Source organism: Zonotrichia albicollis, chromosome 6, assembly GCF_047830755.1.
Source record: "Zonotrichia albicollis isolate bZonAlb1 chromosome 6, bZonAlb1.hap1, whole genome shotgun sequence".
Taxonomy (NCBI): Eukaryota; Metazoa; Chordata; class Aves; order Passeriformes; family Passerellidae; genus Zonotrichia; species Zonotrichia albicollis.
In genome coordinates this window covers 38,283,698-38,301,502 of record NC_133824.1, presented here as the reverse complement: position 1 = coordinate 38,301,502, position 17,805 = coordinate 38,283,698, and the positions used below count along the sequence as shown (strand labels likewise).

The 17,805-nt window shown below is 46.2% G+C and overlaps 1 protein-coding gene across 3 annotated transcripts in view; it reads right to left on the bottom strand.

Moving 5' to 3' along the window:
* The window catches only part of CRACR2B (calcium release activated channel regulator 2B), a 46,111-nt gene that overhangs the window by 25,394 nt on the left and 2,912 nt on the right, over nt 1-17,805 (bottom strand). The window contains exons 2-3 of one of the 3 annotated variants that reach the window (XM_074543272.1): nt 14,398-14,460; nt 1,138-1,393 (exon numbers count right to left, since the gene is read on the bottom strand). In XM_074543272.1, coding sequence (XP_074399373.1) covers nt 1,138-1,350 — 213 coding nt within the window. In that variant the 5' untranslated portion in view covers nt 1,351-1,393; nt 14,398-14,460. Of the gene's footprint in view, nt 1-1,137; nt 1,394-12,934; nt 14,337-14,397; nt 14,461-17,805 lie in introns of those variants that run through there. The other 2 variants (XM_074543271.1, XM_005491600.4) reach the window with 2 other exon arrangements.

The window sequence follows — 17,805 nt, the reverse complement described above, 5'->3', positions numbered from 1 at the left end:
CTCTAGCTCACTGCCTGCCTCCCTCCACTCCTGCTCAGAGGTGGCACTGCCAGCCTCCTGTGACCACTGCTGCTCCCAGGAGAGCTCTGGCCACAGCAGGCACCAGCTCCATCTCTTTGGCCAGGGAGGGAGGTCAGACTGGTGGGTAGCTGGATTCAGTTCCAAGCTCTTACAGATCCTAAAGGAAACGTGCAGTCCATAACAGTGAGTTAGCTTTGCGCTGTCACCTTCTGCCTGCTGGGACTGTATCACTTCTCCCATGGACAAGGAGCAAAACAATTCCCCTTCATAATGCACATCCAGAGCACCTAGTACAGAGGGGCACCCAAAGAAACAAATAACAAAGGGGTGTAGGCTAAAACCTCCTAACTGTGCATTAAACATGCAGCTTTACATAAAAACTTAATAAATTTTATTAATATAACTATAAAAATTAGGCATCATACAACCCAAAGCAAAATGAGTCAATATTTAAAGCGGCATGAACCTGTCAAGTGTTATTTATAGATGTGGGGAGAGATGGGGCAGGAGAAAAACAATCCACATGTAACCTTGCTGATAAACTTTTAAAACAAAAGTCACTAAGAACTACAGGGAAATTGTTATCAAGTACTTTTGTAACAGAAAGCAGCAAAACACATAACTGTGGAGCAAAGTTATAGTTCAGGTCTAAGGTGAATTTTTGGATTAGGCTTTAACTATGATTGTATAACTTTGTCATCTCAACTTTTTTTAGAGAGGTTGATGGATTGTTCATTGTGTAAGGTGGGGGGGGGGGTGTTTTGGTTTTTTTTTTTAATTGGACCAAAGATTATTTTTTTCCATCCACATTTCCCATCCACTACATACCTGATGTTTGTAAGAACAGTCATAACTTTTTTTATTTTATGCATTCCTTAAAAATTCTGAATTGCAGTCCCACTTGTCTCAGGAATTCCCTAGAGGTGTGAGGCCCTCCTGGGAATTTTAGTTCCTAGCAGGTGTCTGTGCCAGAGTTTGGTTCTTAGAAATCTGAATCAGACAGATTCACACACACACCCACACTTGCCAAGAGTGGAGGCATGCCACATTGTCCCGTTTTGCCACCCATGACTTTACAGATCCTCCCAGGACAAAGGAAGAAATTCTTTCCCTCACCTGCATGTCCACCTTGGTGATAAAACCCTTCTCATCCTTGTCACACAGCTGGAAGAGCTCCCTTGCCTTCTCAAGCATCTCCACCTGAACATCTTCCAGTCTGCTCCTTTGGCTGGGAGGAGAAACATGAGGAGCCACCCCATCCTCCTCACCCCCTTCCTCTTTCCTTTCCCAGCGGGCGTATCCCAAGAGCACTCCACTCTGGTTCTCCATCTTCTCAAAGCCTTCTTGCCCCAGGCAGGGCCAAACAGAAGAGCTGTGGGCCAGGAAACAGAGGAAACCCACTCAAACATGACCCTCAACTTCCAAGCCACACTTGATATACTTAAATGCCTCGATGGTTGAAAGAACAACATTCAGCATCCATATCTGGACAAAATAACCTTTAAAGTCCCCTCCAACCCAAAGTATTCCATGGTTCTATGAACTGAGCAGAGGGGGGAAGGGAGTTTGTGTCACAGACACGCCACACTGAGGCACACATCACATTCAGATTAAACCCTGCACACAACATGGGTGTGCTAAGCCTTCCACACCTCTGTCACCCTCCATGGCTCTGCTGCCATCTCTCCTCCTCTGCCTCAGACCCACAGTACAGTCAGAGCTCTTTGCTGGTGAAAGCCAGCTGCCAAGGGAAGGTTTCAGTGGAGACAAGGGGTGGGAAGGGAACATTAAAGCACACAGGTAAATCTGCAAGGGAGCACAGCGAGAGTCCCATGTCAGCTAAGATGGGGCTCAAACGCTGCGAGCTGCTCCTCTCTGGTCTTGGTTCCTCTGGCAATAACATGTACTTTTCCTTCTCTTGTTGCTTTTCTGCACCACACCTTCGAGCACCAAACCTGCACTAAAACTGCAAAAACCCAGAGCAGGATGAGAATAGATGGGAGGATGATCTGTGCAAGTGACAGAAGAAAGAGAAGAAATGTCACTCCCAGCCCTCTCCCAGCCAGGCCTTCTGTCTGGCCTTCTACCTCTGACATTTTCTTGTTAACACTTTCCAAATAGTAGCTCCTTCTTTTTTTTTTTTTTTATGCTGTTACAGTACAAAGAAAGGTCAGACAATTCCTACAGTGGGAAAAATTTAATAAGCTGGGCACTCCTGACCTCTTGCCTTCAAGAGTCTGTTTTGAGAACTCATGAGCTGCCAAACAGAATTTTAATCTGAAACATTCACCTTTATAGGAAGGAAACCACAAAACTATGGAGACATTTCAGAGGCCAAAGAAAATATTTCCCATCACTTACAAGTACCTAAAGCAAAAAGGAAGGGGAGCACCCATTTCAGCTTGGCACTGTGACTGTAAAAATGCCTACAATGCATCCCTACACCAAGCCACCTTCTGACTTACTGATCTTATGGAATCAGACACCTTCTCCAGACAGCTCCTCTTCAGCAACACCACCACATTTTTGAAGCCTTGTTGCACTGATTGCTTTAGATTTCTGTCTGCAGACTTGTTTTCTGCATTGCAGGGCAGAAGTGAGCTGTGCAAGCAAGCTGAGAGCAGATTTAAACAGTGCTGGACAAAGAGGGCTCAAGGGTTGGGTTGCTTGCGTTTTTTTAACCTCCAAGAAATTAAAAGCCACGTACAGATGCCACGATAACAAACAAACTAATTCTGTTTGCACTCTTGGTACAATGGGAGGATAAAGAGCACGATGGCCAGGAAGAATGTCACATGTGAGACCGATATGAAGCTGACACAAAAGGAGAAGGCAATTACGCCCCACGCTCTCTGACTCCGTTTGTTACTGCTGGCCCGTGAGCCAGCGGGTGGTTCTGCTTCACAGAACAAGCAGAACACTCCATTCCCCCTTTCAAATTGCTGCTTTTCCAGGGCACCTCTGTTCCAAACAAATATCTGCTCAAGTGACACTCAGCTCTGCAGAAGATTACCTATAAATGGCATATATGTTTCTAGTCAAGTAAACACCCCTGGCAAGCAGTGGGCACAGAGTTGGAACCAAGCTTTGGGAAATACAACAGAGGAAGGAAAGGGAGAAAGCAGAAAAAATAAGGAGGCAGACCATGTTTTTCTCTTTTGCTCTTTCTCAAACAAACCCTCCTACTAAGCACTTTTTGTGTTATGGAGCCAACAGAGCAGAATTTGGGGACTACAGTTAGATTCTATACATTAGCTGGACAGTCAGCTTGCCTCTGATGGCAAATCTGCATGTGTAAGTAGTAAGGAAGTCAGAAAGAACACCAGCTTACTTTTCATGGGCAAGTAAAAGTGGCAAAGCTGGCCTTGAAAGAAAAACAAAAAGAACCCAAATATCTTATGCTCCCTAGATTTTACAGGTGATTATGGTGAGGAGTAACACCCACACTGGTGAATGATAATTACTGCCTTCTACAGGCCACCTCTCTGAAGGTTTTTTCCAGATCCATTCCTTTTGCAAAGACATAGCCTCAGCACAAGCAGCACCCTGTTCCAGACAGCAGCAGGGGTAGAAAGCAAAAGGGATTTCAAAGCAAGAGCCATGACAGGATTGTAGAAAAAAGCCAGAATAAGAAAAGGCAAAAGTATGCAAAGTTTTCTAAAACATCCCTCTGGCTGCCTAAGAGACACTGAGGACTCCAGAAATAAAGATGACCTTACTTTCTTATTATCAGCTTCATCAGTTCTAGAGCAGCCCACACAGCTGACGTCTCCCCAGTTTTGCTGCAGCAAACAAGGGGTGGTGCAAGGAGGATGTTCTGTTCTCTCTCAGAGACATTTTTTTGAAGCTGAAATCCAACCCATTACATCCCTACCTCTAGCATTTCCTCGTTTTATCAAAAGCCCAGCTGCACTGTAGCTCCCAAACACTGGCTGAGTTAAAAGCCTCTTAATTAGAAGAGCTGACATGGGAGCCTGACACGGACAAAAGTCTGAAAGGATTTCACTCGTGTAAAAGACCAAGCCCATTAATTCAGTGTTCAGAGCAGGAAGTCTCTTGTCCAAGCTGCTTCAAGTGGCTTCAAGCCAGATGTGCCTTTTTCAATGGTGAGACAGCACTTGCAGAGGAACAAAGCAGCAAATAAGAGAGAGCCCCAGGAAGCAAAACACATTGCAGCTCTGATGGACTTCTCTCCCAGAAGCCTGTGACTGAGAAATTCTTCCTCTCGGTGCCTGTTTGTAAGGGCTCTGCATGGTGCAGGTGGGGCACAAAGCAGATCTCAGTTCTCAGATCTCAGATCTCAGCAAGTGCTGTCATACCTTCCCCAGTTACAGATCATTACTGCAAAGGACTGGGGCAGCAGCTCCATCAGCATGATGCACAACATCACAGAAGGACCACTTTGAAAGAGACTGAGGTCACTGGAGTACCAGAACTGCAGACTGGCATCCAAAAGTGAGGCAAGCAGAGCTGGCTTAAGCACAGAAAGATCAGCTTGGGAAGAACCATGCTTTCCTAACACAAGGGGCAAAGGCAGAGAAGATATGCACAGGCAGCTAAGGCTTTTGGTCAGGCAAACTTGCCAGGCTCTGCCAGAGAGATGAAGTCAAGCCACCTCCAGTGACAAAGCAAATGGCTGTTACCAAAACTTCTTGGCAGGATTAGTTTCTCCAGGTCCCTTCTGGCAGGAGAAGGTCAGCACCAGTAAGAATCAATTTCCACACCTAATCTGGAGCCAGGACAATCTCTGCATCTTGAGCTGTTGATTTCCATCATAAAAAGGTGTGCAATGGGTCACAGCAGAGCTGGTCTAGCCCACCATCCTGCCCTCAAGAGTGGCTGTGAATGGCTGGTGAAGGAAGAGTTACAGCAGGGCAAGCAAAGAGAAAACTTCCCTGAAGACATCTGCCAGCTAATAGCCACTGTCAGCCTGGGGCAGCTCCTGAGCCAGTGTGTCCTTCCTTATCTTCCAAGACACTCCAGCCTCCCTTTGAAACTGTATGAAGGCATTCACTGTTGCCATGAACGTGCTGACAGAAACAGGGTGCCTGCTGCAGCCAGTGGGTGCTGACAGACCTTCATGGGACTATTCCACTTTTCTGGGTACACAACTCAACCAGCATCAGCTCCATGAGGGATGGAGTCCTAACTTCAAACAAGCCCTTCACCTCTGGGAACTGTGCTGGAGACCAAAAACTCCTCTCTCAGGGCCTGGGAGGTATAATGGGAAGATGGGAGTGCTGGGATCCAGAAGGCTCCAGTTGCCCTGGTCAGCAATGTTCTCCTTGAGCCCTGTCTTCCCCCATCCCACAGGACTGGCTGCCTATGCTCAAGGTCAGCTCTCATACTGCACAGTCCAGGTTTGGGCAGTGTCCAACACCTCAAAAACCTGATCCAGAGCCATGGATTATACCAGGTAACCCCTGCCATAGTATGTGCTGGGGCTTAGCAAGGAAAAATTCACCTGTTCCTGCTAGACAACTTTCCCAGAGCATGGAAAGCAAACAAGTCTTCTCAGACACAGCACAGGAAATTGCCTGCCATAAAGTCAGCTAGCACCAGCTCCTGTGTTTCTACACTGAGGAAACTCAGACCAGTCTTACATGACTATTTTAACTACCTAAGCCATAAACTGACGTTTGTTCCTCTGCAAAGCTGTGGCAGAAAGTCAGCTGGCTCCCACGGGCTTGGCATTGTTTAGGAAAATCATAAGGCTTGAATTTTATACCTGACTCAGCTGGCCATATGGCCGTGGATAAGTCACGTCACCTGCCTCTGCCTATAGACTGTCAGCTCCTCCAGTTTGTTTCCTGATGCTTGTGACAGCTGGCACTTTAAGATTCAGTATCTGGAGACTGATAATTACATGTGAAACTCAAGCATACAAAGTTTCAAAGCCTCGAAGCTGAAGAACTAAAAACTTGAACACAGAAACTGCAAATTTCAACAAACAGAAAGAACAGATACAAGTTGCTTCTCCTGGAAAAGGGAGGTACTGCTTTCAAGGTAGCACTACAAGGTCATCATTTCCAATTTACTGCCTCAAAAAACTTCTCTTGTAAGCAGTGTTAAAGAGGTACAGGAAAGTCATGGATAAAATGCTATCAACAGCCAAGCCCTTATCTAGGTGACCCTGACCACCATGTGCACATGACAACTTTGGGGTGTTGGGGTTTTTTCATTTTTTCCACAGCCCAATGAGGAGGAAAGTGAGGAGTGCAGCCAAATTTCCACAGCTGGTCCTTAGATGACCCTAGTTACTGCAGTGCATTGTGCATGCACTGAATACACTGCATTCCTAGCAGTCCTCCCCAGTGCAAGACAATGAACCAACAGTTAATGAAGGAGGGAAAAACTAAGCACAACTGGCTGAGTGGATTACAGAACCAGGCCAGTGTTTGGGTCCTGTAGAGGGAACCTATAAGAGAAAGCTTTCCTGTACCACTGAATTTTTGGTGACAGAGTGGTAGAAGGTAAAATTAAAGAATAGTGTATAGGTGTACCACAAACTGAAGTGCTCAGATACTTGCTGGGAGGTTTCCCAAGAGACATCCTCCTGTATCTCCGCCTAAGACAATATTATTAGAAACAACAAAACCACCCCCATACTAAAGCTAAATATTTAAGCCATTTATTTAAACAAATCAGAAGAACACACACCCTTTCCCTTCTATCCTGATGCAGAAAAAGAAGTCTTACAATTCCAAAGGAAGGAATTCACCAGGTCTTTAGGCACACGGTGATCACACTCCTGGTGCCTACACTGCACGAGACAGGTTTGATCCCATACATGAGAAGTTCTTACACAAAGAGGAGAGGAAGGGCTGGGTGAGGGATCACTGCAGCAGAAGTGATCCCTGTTGCTCCAGCACATTACAAATGCACAACAAAAGCAGGCCAAGATGCAGCAAAACATTTGTTGCTTGGTCATGGAATGGAAGCATCACTCAGGAGCAGGTGAGCACCAGGTAAGTTTTACAAGAAAAGGGCAATAAAAACTTTATAGGTCCTTATAACAATTTATATAAAACATATGCCACTTGCTCTGTTTGTTCTACCTACTTTTTGCTCCCAAGGTTTTGAAAGCTAGCAATTGCTATAAAAACTGCTCATTGTAGGTCACGGTCACATCTACAAATCCAGATTTTATAGCACTGTGAGATTCAGTGATCAAATATAGGCATTTACAGTTATTATCCTAGTTGCAGGCAAGAAGCACATGTGCATTGACAAAAATCCCAGCCATAAAAAACTGACCAGGTGAAGGCAGAGCAGAGCTCTTGCCCGGGAAAGACACTGACTGCTGTGACAAACCAGCTTCCACAGATGCTGAATTTCCAAAAGCTGCTCAAAGGAACTGGGTACTCACTTGACGAAAATTATTTTTAAAGGCTCTGCCAAGGCTCAGTCTGAAAAGGCTGGGAGAAGGGCAAAAAGAAAGTAGTTATTTCTCTAGTGTACTTTGTTCAAAATTAATTTTTCTCTTTCCCTTCTCTAGGAAATTTGTTTCCGTTGTTTGGAATTTGTTTGGGTGGTTGTTGGGTTCTCCCTTCCCAAAGGGAATGGCAGGAAAAGAAATACACTGAAAAATGAGAAAAACATCAATTGTTTTGTGAAAGTGTTTTTCTTTAAAAAAACCTAAGAAACCCATACACACACCCTGGGCAGAAAGCCTGAAATCAGGTGTTCATATCTAGAGCTACACTTTACTCTCTCTCTTTTAATTGCCTGCACTTGACTGTATCCCTTTAAGGAAACAGGAACAAATCCAGGAACCTTTGAGTTGTTTATTCAGCAGGGGATTAGCCCAGCCTGATAGCCCCAAGCTAACCCCTGCTGCCGTACCTTGGATGACTTCATTGTGGGATATGCCAGTAGGATACCGAGGTATATCCCAGAAACACCCACAGGTTCAAGAGCCTTCATCATTCTGAAGAGCAACTGAAAAAGAGGCTCTGCTGCAATTCACTACTTCCCTCACCAAAGCTCATCAAAGAGGAATTATCAACTTCATGATCAGCTTCTTGATCTTTGCTAAAAAAATCTCGCCATGGGGAAAGCTGTTTGAATCAGACTCTATTCTCTTATCACCAAGCAACCTGAGAGTGGTAATGGTTCTCTTTTTCCATTTCAAGAGGTGAACAAATAAACTTGTTAAATCTGCACTCACCCATGCTTCCCGATTCAACGGCACAACAGAAACCACCAACTGTGCCAACCACTATCAACATAAGCGGTCTGCAACACAGATAGGGACCTACATCCCAAAACAACATCCTTCACCCCAGAAATTGCCACAAATCCTCCATCACACCCTCGTGCTGCTCCCCAGCTTTGGCATTGCAGCTAGTGGCATTTTGCAGCTCTCTCACACTGGCACAGCACTGGCACAGCAAACAGTGAGGGAGAGTGTTTGCACTGGAACCTCTCCTACTAATTGGGCTTTTGGCTTTGCTGGGTTGTTTTGCTTTGGGAATGGAGAGAGAAAGCATCAGTTTTTCCTCGAATAATATTTGGGCCAAGAGTTAATTCTCAGCAATTAAAAACAAAATCCAAACCACATTTTTTCCATAAACAGCTAATGGTCTTGGATCTGTCAGTGTAACAAGCACACAGCAGATTTCTCAGAAAATAAAGAGCTTGCCTGCAATAAGACATGACAAATAACAACTGCTAGTTTAAAAACAAGTTATTTTCATTAATTCCTTTGCTTTATATAAAGACTAACAGGTTTCCTGAAACTTTTCTTTAAAGAGACAGAACAGAGCATTACATCACATAAGGATTCATCTTATGTACTGCAGCATTAGCTGAACACCACTAACAGTGCTGTGAAGTTGGAGGTAGATGCTGCTTGGAGTTCAGCAATCAGAAATTAGATCATGCCTAACACCAATATGTTGACAACAGAATGTGTGCTCTGCAAGGGATACCTACATACCATGCAGGAGGCAAAGAAACTTTATTTGCCAGCCCAGATGTGGGGGAAAAGAGGATAGAAGAGAGAGGACTTGGCACTTGACATCAGATATGCTGGATCATTTTTGATTCAAAGTAAAAACAGAGCACTGAGAGCCCAGGCTAAGGAGATCCCTGCTCTCTTCTACTCCTCTTTTCCAGGGGTTGTTGAGGCAGGTAGGAATGCCCCATAAGGAAGACAAGATCAAAACCTAATCTGGCATTTAAAGCTCTTCAGGAAATGAAAAATCCAGGGCAGATCCTGAGCTCATTTAATGGGACATGAGTGGCAACTCCCTCCTGCCTTACCTGCCCCTTTAGAGAAGGGAGCACTTACATGCAGAGCAGGTTGTACCAGAGACAGCCACCAGGATTCAGCACCTTCTGCTGGGCTTGTGGCACCTTTTACTGAACAGCTAAGGTGCCATCGAGCTAAAAAGAACCTCAGCTGCTGCAGCTCAACAGGGACACCTCAGGAGAGAGAAAGGCTGCTGAGGAGACTCCTTTCACACCCTGCAAGCAGCAGAGGCACCAGGTACATGAGGCTCCTCCCCGGCCCTCAGGAATGCAACCACGCTTGGTGTCCTGCAGACAAAAATTCAGGCTGAAAGCAGACAAACCTCAGTCCTCTGCTGCTGGAGGGCCAGACATATTTCATCAGTGTTCTTGAAGTATGTCTAAGGCAAAATTATGCAGAAACAGCCTTTTGTTAAAGATTCTAAAGGATACACAAAGCTTCAAATGCTAAAATTCGGGTGTTGTGGAGTTGCCTGTGTAGCCAATTCCCAAATGGAAGAGATGGTGAAGAATTTTCCTCAGTCACTGCTTCCTTTAAGAAAAGAATCCAGGGGCCTCAGATTAAGCTGGTGATGGCACTTGCCCATCAAACAGGAGGAAGCACTTCTCTACAAACCCTTTGAGTGTGTCATCTCACTGACATGAGATGCTGAGAATGTCACAGGCTGCAGAAGTGGCTGTTTTGTTCTGCTCTGAGTTTGTCCATGAAGGACTATTACAAAAAATAGCTGTTTTGGGGAAAATTTTCTTTTCCAAAAATAGCTAAAAGAGTGTCCTAGGAGAGTATCATCCCATTTTTATGCTGGGAGGATGAGGGTATCAGCCATTAGCTGCAGTAGCAGACACAGGGCTGGTTCAGCCTGCTCCTCAGCATGAATAGAGGCTGCTCTCACATCTGCAGAAATCCACCTTAAAGTACATAAAATCTTTGACCTAAAGGACCACAGCATTTGCTGCATTTTCACCAGCAAAAAGTCTAATGAGCTGAACTTGGTACTCCAACAGCCAAAGGCTTCTCCCCACAGCTGTCATGGCCATCATGGGTACTGAAATCCTCCCAGTTCTTCCTTTGAGTCCTCAGATTCTAGCTGCCTGTGTCATACCAGAACAAAGATTTTCCTCTCCAATAAGAAGGTGAATCTCTCCATGACAGCCTCACACCTTGTCTGGCCTCCGCAGGATCCATCCTGGGCTGCTGGTACATATGCACCCTCACCCAGTGAGACTGTTTAAGTCAGTCACACTCTCCAGGCTTCTTTGGAGTATTTTTCACCTCTGTTGTAAGAGAGAGGAACATTTGGTGCTGCTTCATGGAGGATGAGCTTTCTGCCACCCAGCCTCAGGATGCTGAAGAAGAAAAGTGATCATGGCTTCCGCCAGGTGATTCCCAATCCTGTTTTACCACTTCTTCGTTAAATTCCCAACAGCCACCCACTGACTTGAGCACAAGTCCCTCCTGGCCAGCTGCAAGTTTTCCTCAGCCACTTCAGAGCCCTCTAAAAATCCTTTCTACAAAGGCTAAAATCCATCTCATGTCAAGTAGCACGTGTGTGAGCTCAGAGCAGCGTGCAAGAGCCTCACCTTTGTTGATCAAGAGCCTTTGTCTTGAAATCAGCCTCACACAAACAAAATTTCATAGCCTTATGTTGTCCTCAGATTGTTCCCCCAGCATACACAGATAGAATATCAAACCACAACATCAGACTGCCCAATCCTTTTCTCCTTTCCCCTTTCAAAGGAAAAACTTATTTTGGGTAAAACATTCACATTGTTTACTGAATACACGTGGTAAGCAGTGATTTCTTCTCCAGCCGAGCCAGCAAGTTCGCTGCAGAAGCTGAAACCTCCTTACCCAGAGGGCTGGATACAACTGCTGGAGGGATGCAAGAAATTCAAGCATAGTTTCCTCATCCCAAGAAGTTCTCCTCCAATATTTTGAGAACTGGACACCACTGTTTTCTAGGCTACATGCTAGCCTAGAAATATTTTCTAGGCTACATGTTAGCCATGGGATCAGCAGGAAAAGTTTTACCTCTCTGTTCTAAACTTGCAAGGTGCACTTAAAAAAGGTTTGCAAACATTAACAAGTAGGGATGAGTATGGATAGGATTTCTAGGCACCACAGCTCCCTAAACCAGTATCTCTCTAGCTGATGCTGTATTGGTTTTGCCCAGGAGGGATGCAGGGACAGTTTGACCTTTCTGCAAATGTTGTTAGAACAACAAACAGAGCTGAGACAGATGGGTGAAGCCAATTTCCAAGAAGACTGTTAACCCATTCTCTGCCTTCCAGAGTGAAAAACTGCCCTGTGCACAGGTGTCTGACACTTGGTTCTCTTACCCCTTGATCTACTTGCCAAGAGGAAGGCAAAGGTAAAAATTCACTCCTTCCTGTGAGCTCAGGAGGTGTTGGCTGTGCTGTGCAAAACACCTTTCCTGAAATACCAGTGTAACCTATGCACTGGAAAAGGGTGAAGTCCATGCCCTGAGCAGACACACTACCTGGCTGTCAGATCATTGAGGGGAGCACAGGTAAAGTCTTGAATCCAAATTCCACCACCCACTCTCCCAAAAGATGAAAGGATCAGTCTGAATGTACAAGAATTCCAGGATCTAGTACATGGCACCAGAAATATCCTCTCCTTTTCTCATTCAGAGGGGACAAACACAACACAGTACTGAAAGCCTCAGACTTCTACAAGACACAAAACTAGAGAATGTTTTGAGCAGCCACAAGCCTTGAGCTTCTCCTCCGCAAAGCAGGATAACACTGGCCCATGAAGGGCTCCTGCTCCTGGCATGCCAGGCACAGCTTAGTGCAAAGAGCAGTCAGAGCAAGAAACAGCATTTGAAGCAAAGTTGGAAGCAGATGCTGCATGAGAGGTGCTTTTGTTCAGCGTGTACAACTGTTCTAGGAAAAGTAAAATCACTGTGGGGTTAGGGGGATATTCCTGTCTTGGACAAAATCTGTCACTGAGTCAGAAGCCCACAGCAGGAACAATGACGTGGGATTACAAAAGAGGGTGGAGGAGAATAGGGGAATAGCTATGTTTATGAGTGATAGTGGGAAATTTCCTGCCAAATGCTTTTAAAGAAAAATTTCTAGTTGTCCTCAGAAAGCATGCAGCGGAAAAGCCTTAGTCAGATCAGCACAAGACATCAGTTTCTTTTTAGAAATAATTTTTAAAAAATCACAATCTCACACATTCCAATATTCAGCTATTACTCCAAATCAGCAGTTTCCCAAATCAGTAAGTCACTAGAATCAGTTAAGCATCTCTCAGAAGCACATCAGAACTGAGAGCAAGTTTCTTCAGTTCGACATTGGCAAAGACCTCGAGTGATCCAAACTGAAGCATTAATTAATTAAGCACCCCCAGCTCTTGAAAACCAAACAATAAATTTTCCTTCCTCTGTCACAGGACTAACAACTGGTTTGTGCAGTGATATCCAATGCCACCGCACTCAGTGAGCTCCACTCTGCTGCTTTAAAGCCAAAGCAGGAAGTCGGAACAGAAAATTCCTAGGGAGAAACTCTGCTGAGACAGAGCAACTCAAACTTGTCCAGACTTCCTGCTAAAACAATTCTGTGCCCAAAGGAGAGACGTTCTTCCCTCCCCTCCACCCCATTTGGTCTCCTTGCAGGTGTCCCCAGATACCTGGAGCAGCAGGACAGTGTTGCTCCCTTCCCTGGAAGCAGCAGAGTGTTCCACAGCACAGAGCTAGCGGGGAAGGAGCACGGCCACTGTAAATAGAGGATCAGAGCCGGCCCGAGCAGGAGGTGTGGTCTGCACTGCTCCCTACGCATCCCAGCCCCTTTCCAACACAGCCCCGCAGTCCTCGCTTCAGAGGGCAGCACGAGAATCCCTGCCCTTGAGCTTCCAGGGTGAATTCCCTGTAATCCTGCCTTGTGCAAGCTGAGAGGGACAGGGGCTTTCTGGGCTGCCTTAGGCAAGAGGGGAAGAAGGGGTAAGGAAGCAGATGATCCCTCATCTTACATCAGCTTACCTTCCCTGAAAAACTCTAGCTGTTTCTACTTAGCTTGCTGCCTTGCCCTCAACCAGTTTCCACCAGGCAAGGGCTGGAAACTACCCCTGTGAATCCTGCCTCAAGTTTAACTCCAGTTTTATGAGGCTGGCAACCTGCTTTCACAAAGAGAAGCCCAGAGAACTCAGGAAAGAGAGAAGCAAAGCATAAAATGACAGGACAAGGAGCATGTTTCCAAAGCATCATAAAACACACACCAGGGGTGGGGTGCACATCCCAGGACTGTCTCACTGAAGCAGCCAGAAGTGCCAGCCTCTGTCCTGCCACTGACAGAGCACCACTCTATCCCACAGCATCCCCAAAAGGGAGCAAAGCCATCCCTGCCTGCTGACAGCTGGGGATGCTGATGGTGATTTGTCACTCAATGGCAGCTCCAGAGTCTCCAGGCAGCACAAAGATGCTCCCAGTGTGTCAGGTCCTACCAGCTAACCCTGAGGTCTTCTCAGGAAAAGTGACAACGGAAAGACAAAAAGGAGAGCATTAAGACCCTGGCAGGCTGGCTCTTCATCACCTGGTAAGGTTTTGTGCCCTTTTCTCACCCCTACCCCAAATGCCTTTTGCCCAGGAAACAAGCTTTGCCATACGAATCCTGAGCAGGCAAGCCTACCCTCTACAGAGAGGAAAACTCCCACTGAGAAGACTCCAGCTGGTATCTGAACAGCAGAGACCTCATTAATCTGCAAAGAGAGGAGCTCCAAACAGCCCCATTGTCCCAGCAACAAGTAAATGTGACCTGCAGAAGGCAAAGATGGGTCCTTCCCTATTATTTTGAGACTGTTATTTCAAAACCCAAACTAAAAAACGGGCATGAAGCCTACTACAAACAATCACAGTTGTCTTTACTAGAGATTAAACAGGGCCAGAGAGTTCCCCTGAGCCCTCTGGGAGGTCTCTGTGCTAGCAGAAGGCATAAGGATCATCTTTCCATTCCTCACAGGCTCAGCTTTGCCTCAGCTGCAGGACCCCAAATCCCCTGGAGCAGGCTCTAACAGTGCAGCTGTGGCAAAAAACCAATAAAACCAAACAAACCCATACCAAGTGAGGTATCTGCCTCCAAGTAGGAGAATTTACTCACCATTTTGTTCACCATTGCTGCAGAAGTCCTGCTTGACACTGATCCATGGTCTTGGCTGGGATGCTGCTGGAACAGCACAAAAAAGGGAGCAAGCTGCTTTCCTGCCCTTGCACCCTGTCCTGTCTCTAATCTCCTCCTGGGGTTCTTTATAAAGGTTCTCTTAGTACTGACCACAACAAAAAAGCTTATAAAACACACCAAAAAAAAAACCCCAAAACCCCACACTTTGGAGGCACATTAATGAGCCCTTAGTGTTACACAGATAAAGGTCAGGAAATACAAAAAGTTATGGTTCCCATAGTAATGCTAATTCAACCATACTGCACATCCTGTGTATTTAGTGGTACGCATTGAAAAGAAAAAGGCTTCATCTACCAATGCTTAAAAGGTTTTTGATTTAGTAAAGACACTTGAATACCACCCCTCACACGCAACATTTATTGTTCAGAGCAGTGGATTTTCAGATGGAATTGGATTAAGCCAATCTAAGCATCACTCCAGCTCCCCATATCTAGGGCAATAGCAAGAGCTCTCAAGCATGATTACAGACTGAACATTATTTGCCCAGCCTGAATAGTGGAAAGGGATCCAGGCGTCAGAGTGGCTTGAGTCACCAAATCACAGTCAGCACAGATTCTGCACTGGGATGCAGCAGGGACTTGGTAAGGAGAGAGGGGAGACAATAACCAGCCAAGCCCCCCACACCCAGAACCAGCAGGTGTCAATCCATTCCTACAAACACTCATTCATTTGATGCTGACAGCTTGAAATATCCTGCCTGGTATCCCACCTCACAAGTCCAGGAACAGGAGAACTACAGCCATGCTGACCTCTCTCCAGCACAAATCCACGTATTGCTCTGCTCTCCCAGCTCCTAAGGGCTCATCCCCATGCTCTGCATAAAGCCCACACCACTCTTGGAGAGGGAACAGCTACAAGTGGTCCATTTGCATTTAGCGGCTTTGACTGAGCCACCCGATTTGCATAGGAAGCGAAAGAGACTTTGAGCCATGGGAAATCCATTAAATCAAAGGGGTTTGAGCACCTCTGCCTGAGCAGAGGATTACCCCTCTGGCTACATGTCTGAGAGAAAGGAAAGGTAGATCAGGCATCTTGCAAACTCCTCAAAGAGGCAAAGAGGATAAGGAAGAAAGAAGGCAGCTCTCAAGCATAGGAGCAAAGTGTGCAACAGAAGAAACATGAACATTTGTGGGGGCACCCACATGTCCTGTCTCTCTCCAATAAGTCTGAACTTTTTTTCCTAGTTCCCATGATCCCAGACGGAAGGACACAGTTCAGGACAACAGATATCTCAGAACTTCAAAAACCAAAGGAGAAGAGAGAGAGAGACACTGCTGCTGAAGAGGTTCCCAGCCCTGCTAGACACCAGGTCACCCACACAGCCCTGCCTGGAGAGCACCAAGCTGACAGAGCTGCCATGGAGCAACATCCACACCAGAGTCTGCACAGGACACAGGCACACATAGCAGAAGTCCTCCTGCCCACAGGGTTATGGGTGGCTGCTCCTTCACTCACCTTCCCTGTTGGGCTCCAGCATCAAGTCTCCCTGTTTTAAAGAGGCTTTGCCACCCTCCCCGCAGCTGAAGAGCCTGGCTATTCCTCTGAGCTGCACCAGTTCCAGTCAGCATCCAGCCACACCTGCCAAGGGTTTTGGTCATGCTTTATCTTATCTAAGCAATGATGACGCTCGTCTTTCTTCTTGGGCAAAGCTCAGGAGCTCAGCACCTGCTGAGGAGCGGAGCTGGGCAGGGGCCAGGAGCTTCAGCCTGCAGCAATTCACCCCAGAGCATATGGCTCTGCTGGCCTGCCTGTCCCACCCCACAAGAAATGGGCATTAGTCCACAAACTAGGGCTGGGGGCAAAATAAAGCTCAGCAATACATCTGCTTCTTGCCCCACCTTCAGCTCAGGTGGTGGCACAGGCACACAGCTCACCTTCCCCAGACAAATACAGCCCCACTATTCCTTGCCAGGAGACAAAGCAGTGCTTTACAGGGAGGCAGAAATCTTGTCTGGAGATTCAACATCTGTTATACTGTCAACCTATAGGTCACCTACCACTTCAATTCTCAGCTGGAGATGAGCTTGGTTTCCTCCTCTTCATTTTCCAGAGGGAAGAAGAGGGAAAAATGAGGCAGATAAAAGCATTATTCTTACTCACAGACGTTATGCTGAAAAAACTGGAGAGGAATTCAACTATGGCAACAGTCAGGGCCACCAAGTTCCTGTAGGATGTGTTAGATCTGCCTCCCTGCACTTGAACCTCTGCCCAGCTCCCACCATGCCTAGCAAGGGTTTACAGCTAGCCTGCAAGTTTGCTGTCTCCTTTTCCAGAGGCTTGACTCACCTAGCTATATCCAAACATAGCTGAAGTTTTCCCAAAAGATTTGCTTTCCGTAACCTAAATGACATATTTAGACATTCCGCAATTTTATTTTTAACACCACACAGCAACTCCTCCAAAGGAATGCAGATATCCTGCCTGCTATTCATTGCAAGAGCTTGAAGTAGAAAGCAATAAACAGGTAGGTATGTTACCTTTAGTGCACAGTTACAAAAATTAGGCTTTTTTCAAGCCTTTACTGCACTGCTTTACTTTCATCCAGCACATGTGCCAATTCTTTCAAAAAGCTGTAGGATAGGTATTCATAGCTCTCCCCTTATTCAGTCTCATCTCTCCAGAAACACAGGTTGCCTCAGCCCAGGATACCTCACCTGCTGTGAGCAGGGACACCTTTACAGGATCTTACCATCAACACAAGCTCAAGCCAGCCCCAAGCCCACACAGTGCTGGACCACCACAGCAAATCTCAGGAGGTTCGTGGCTCCCAGGCACATTTTCAGAGCTCTCCTGCCATCCCCAGAACAACACAACCTTTCCTGCAGGGCTGTCAGGTATGTGCAATCCTCAGACATCCTTCTGAACCAGGCAGTCCCTTCCACACAGACGGGGCAGCAACTGGTGCAGAACAGCGATACAAAGGCTTGTACCGGCAGAGACTGAAGGCACAGAAGCAGAGGCAAGAGCTCCTCCTTCAGAGGAAATCTCTGCTAAATTAACTGCAATCACACACTCCACTGGATAGAAAGCAGGGATGTTACAAGCCTCCTTGCTCTCACTCTTTTTACTTGACAGATTTTCCTCCAGTTATGCCAAGCAAATAAGAACACTGTACCCTTCCAAAGCATTGCACCATATCTTATTTCCTCCAAAACAAACGTATGTTTAGATTAAAGCCAGTTTCTGAGAACACAAGACAGTATTTGTTGCTGCTTTAGTGCTCTGTCACACAAGGTTAAGAGAAAAACATTTGATTAAAGGTCCACAGGGCTTCCCAGCCATGTTACTCCAACCTGAACTAGGCAGAGGAAAGCCCAACATGGCTCC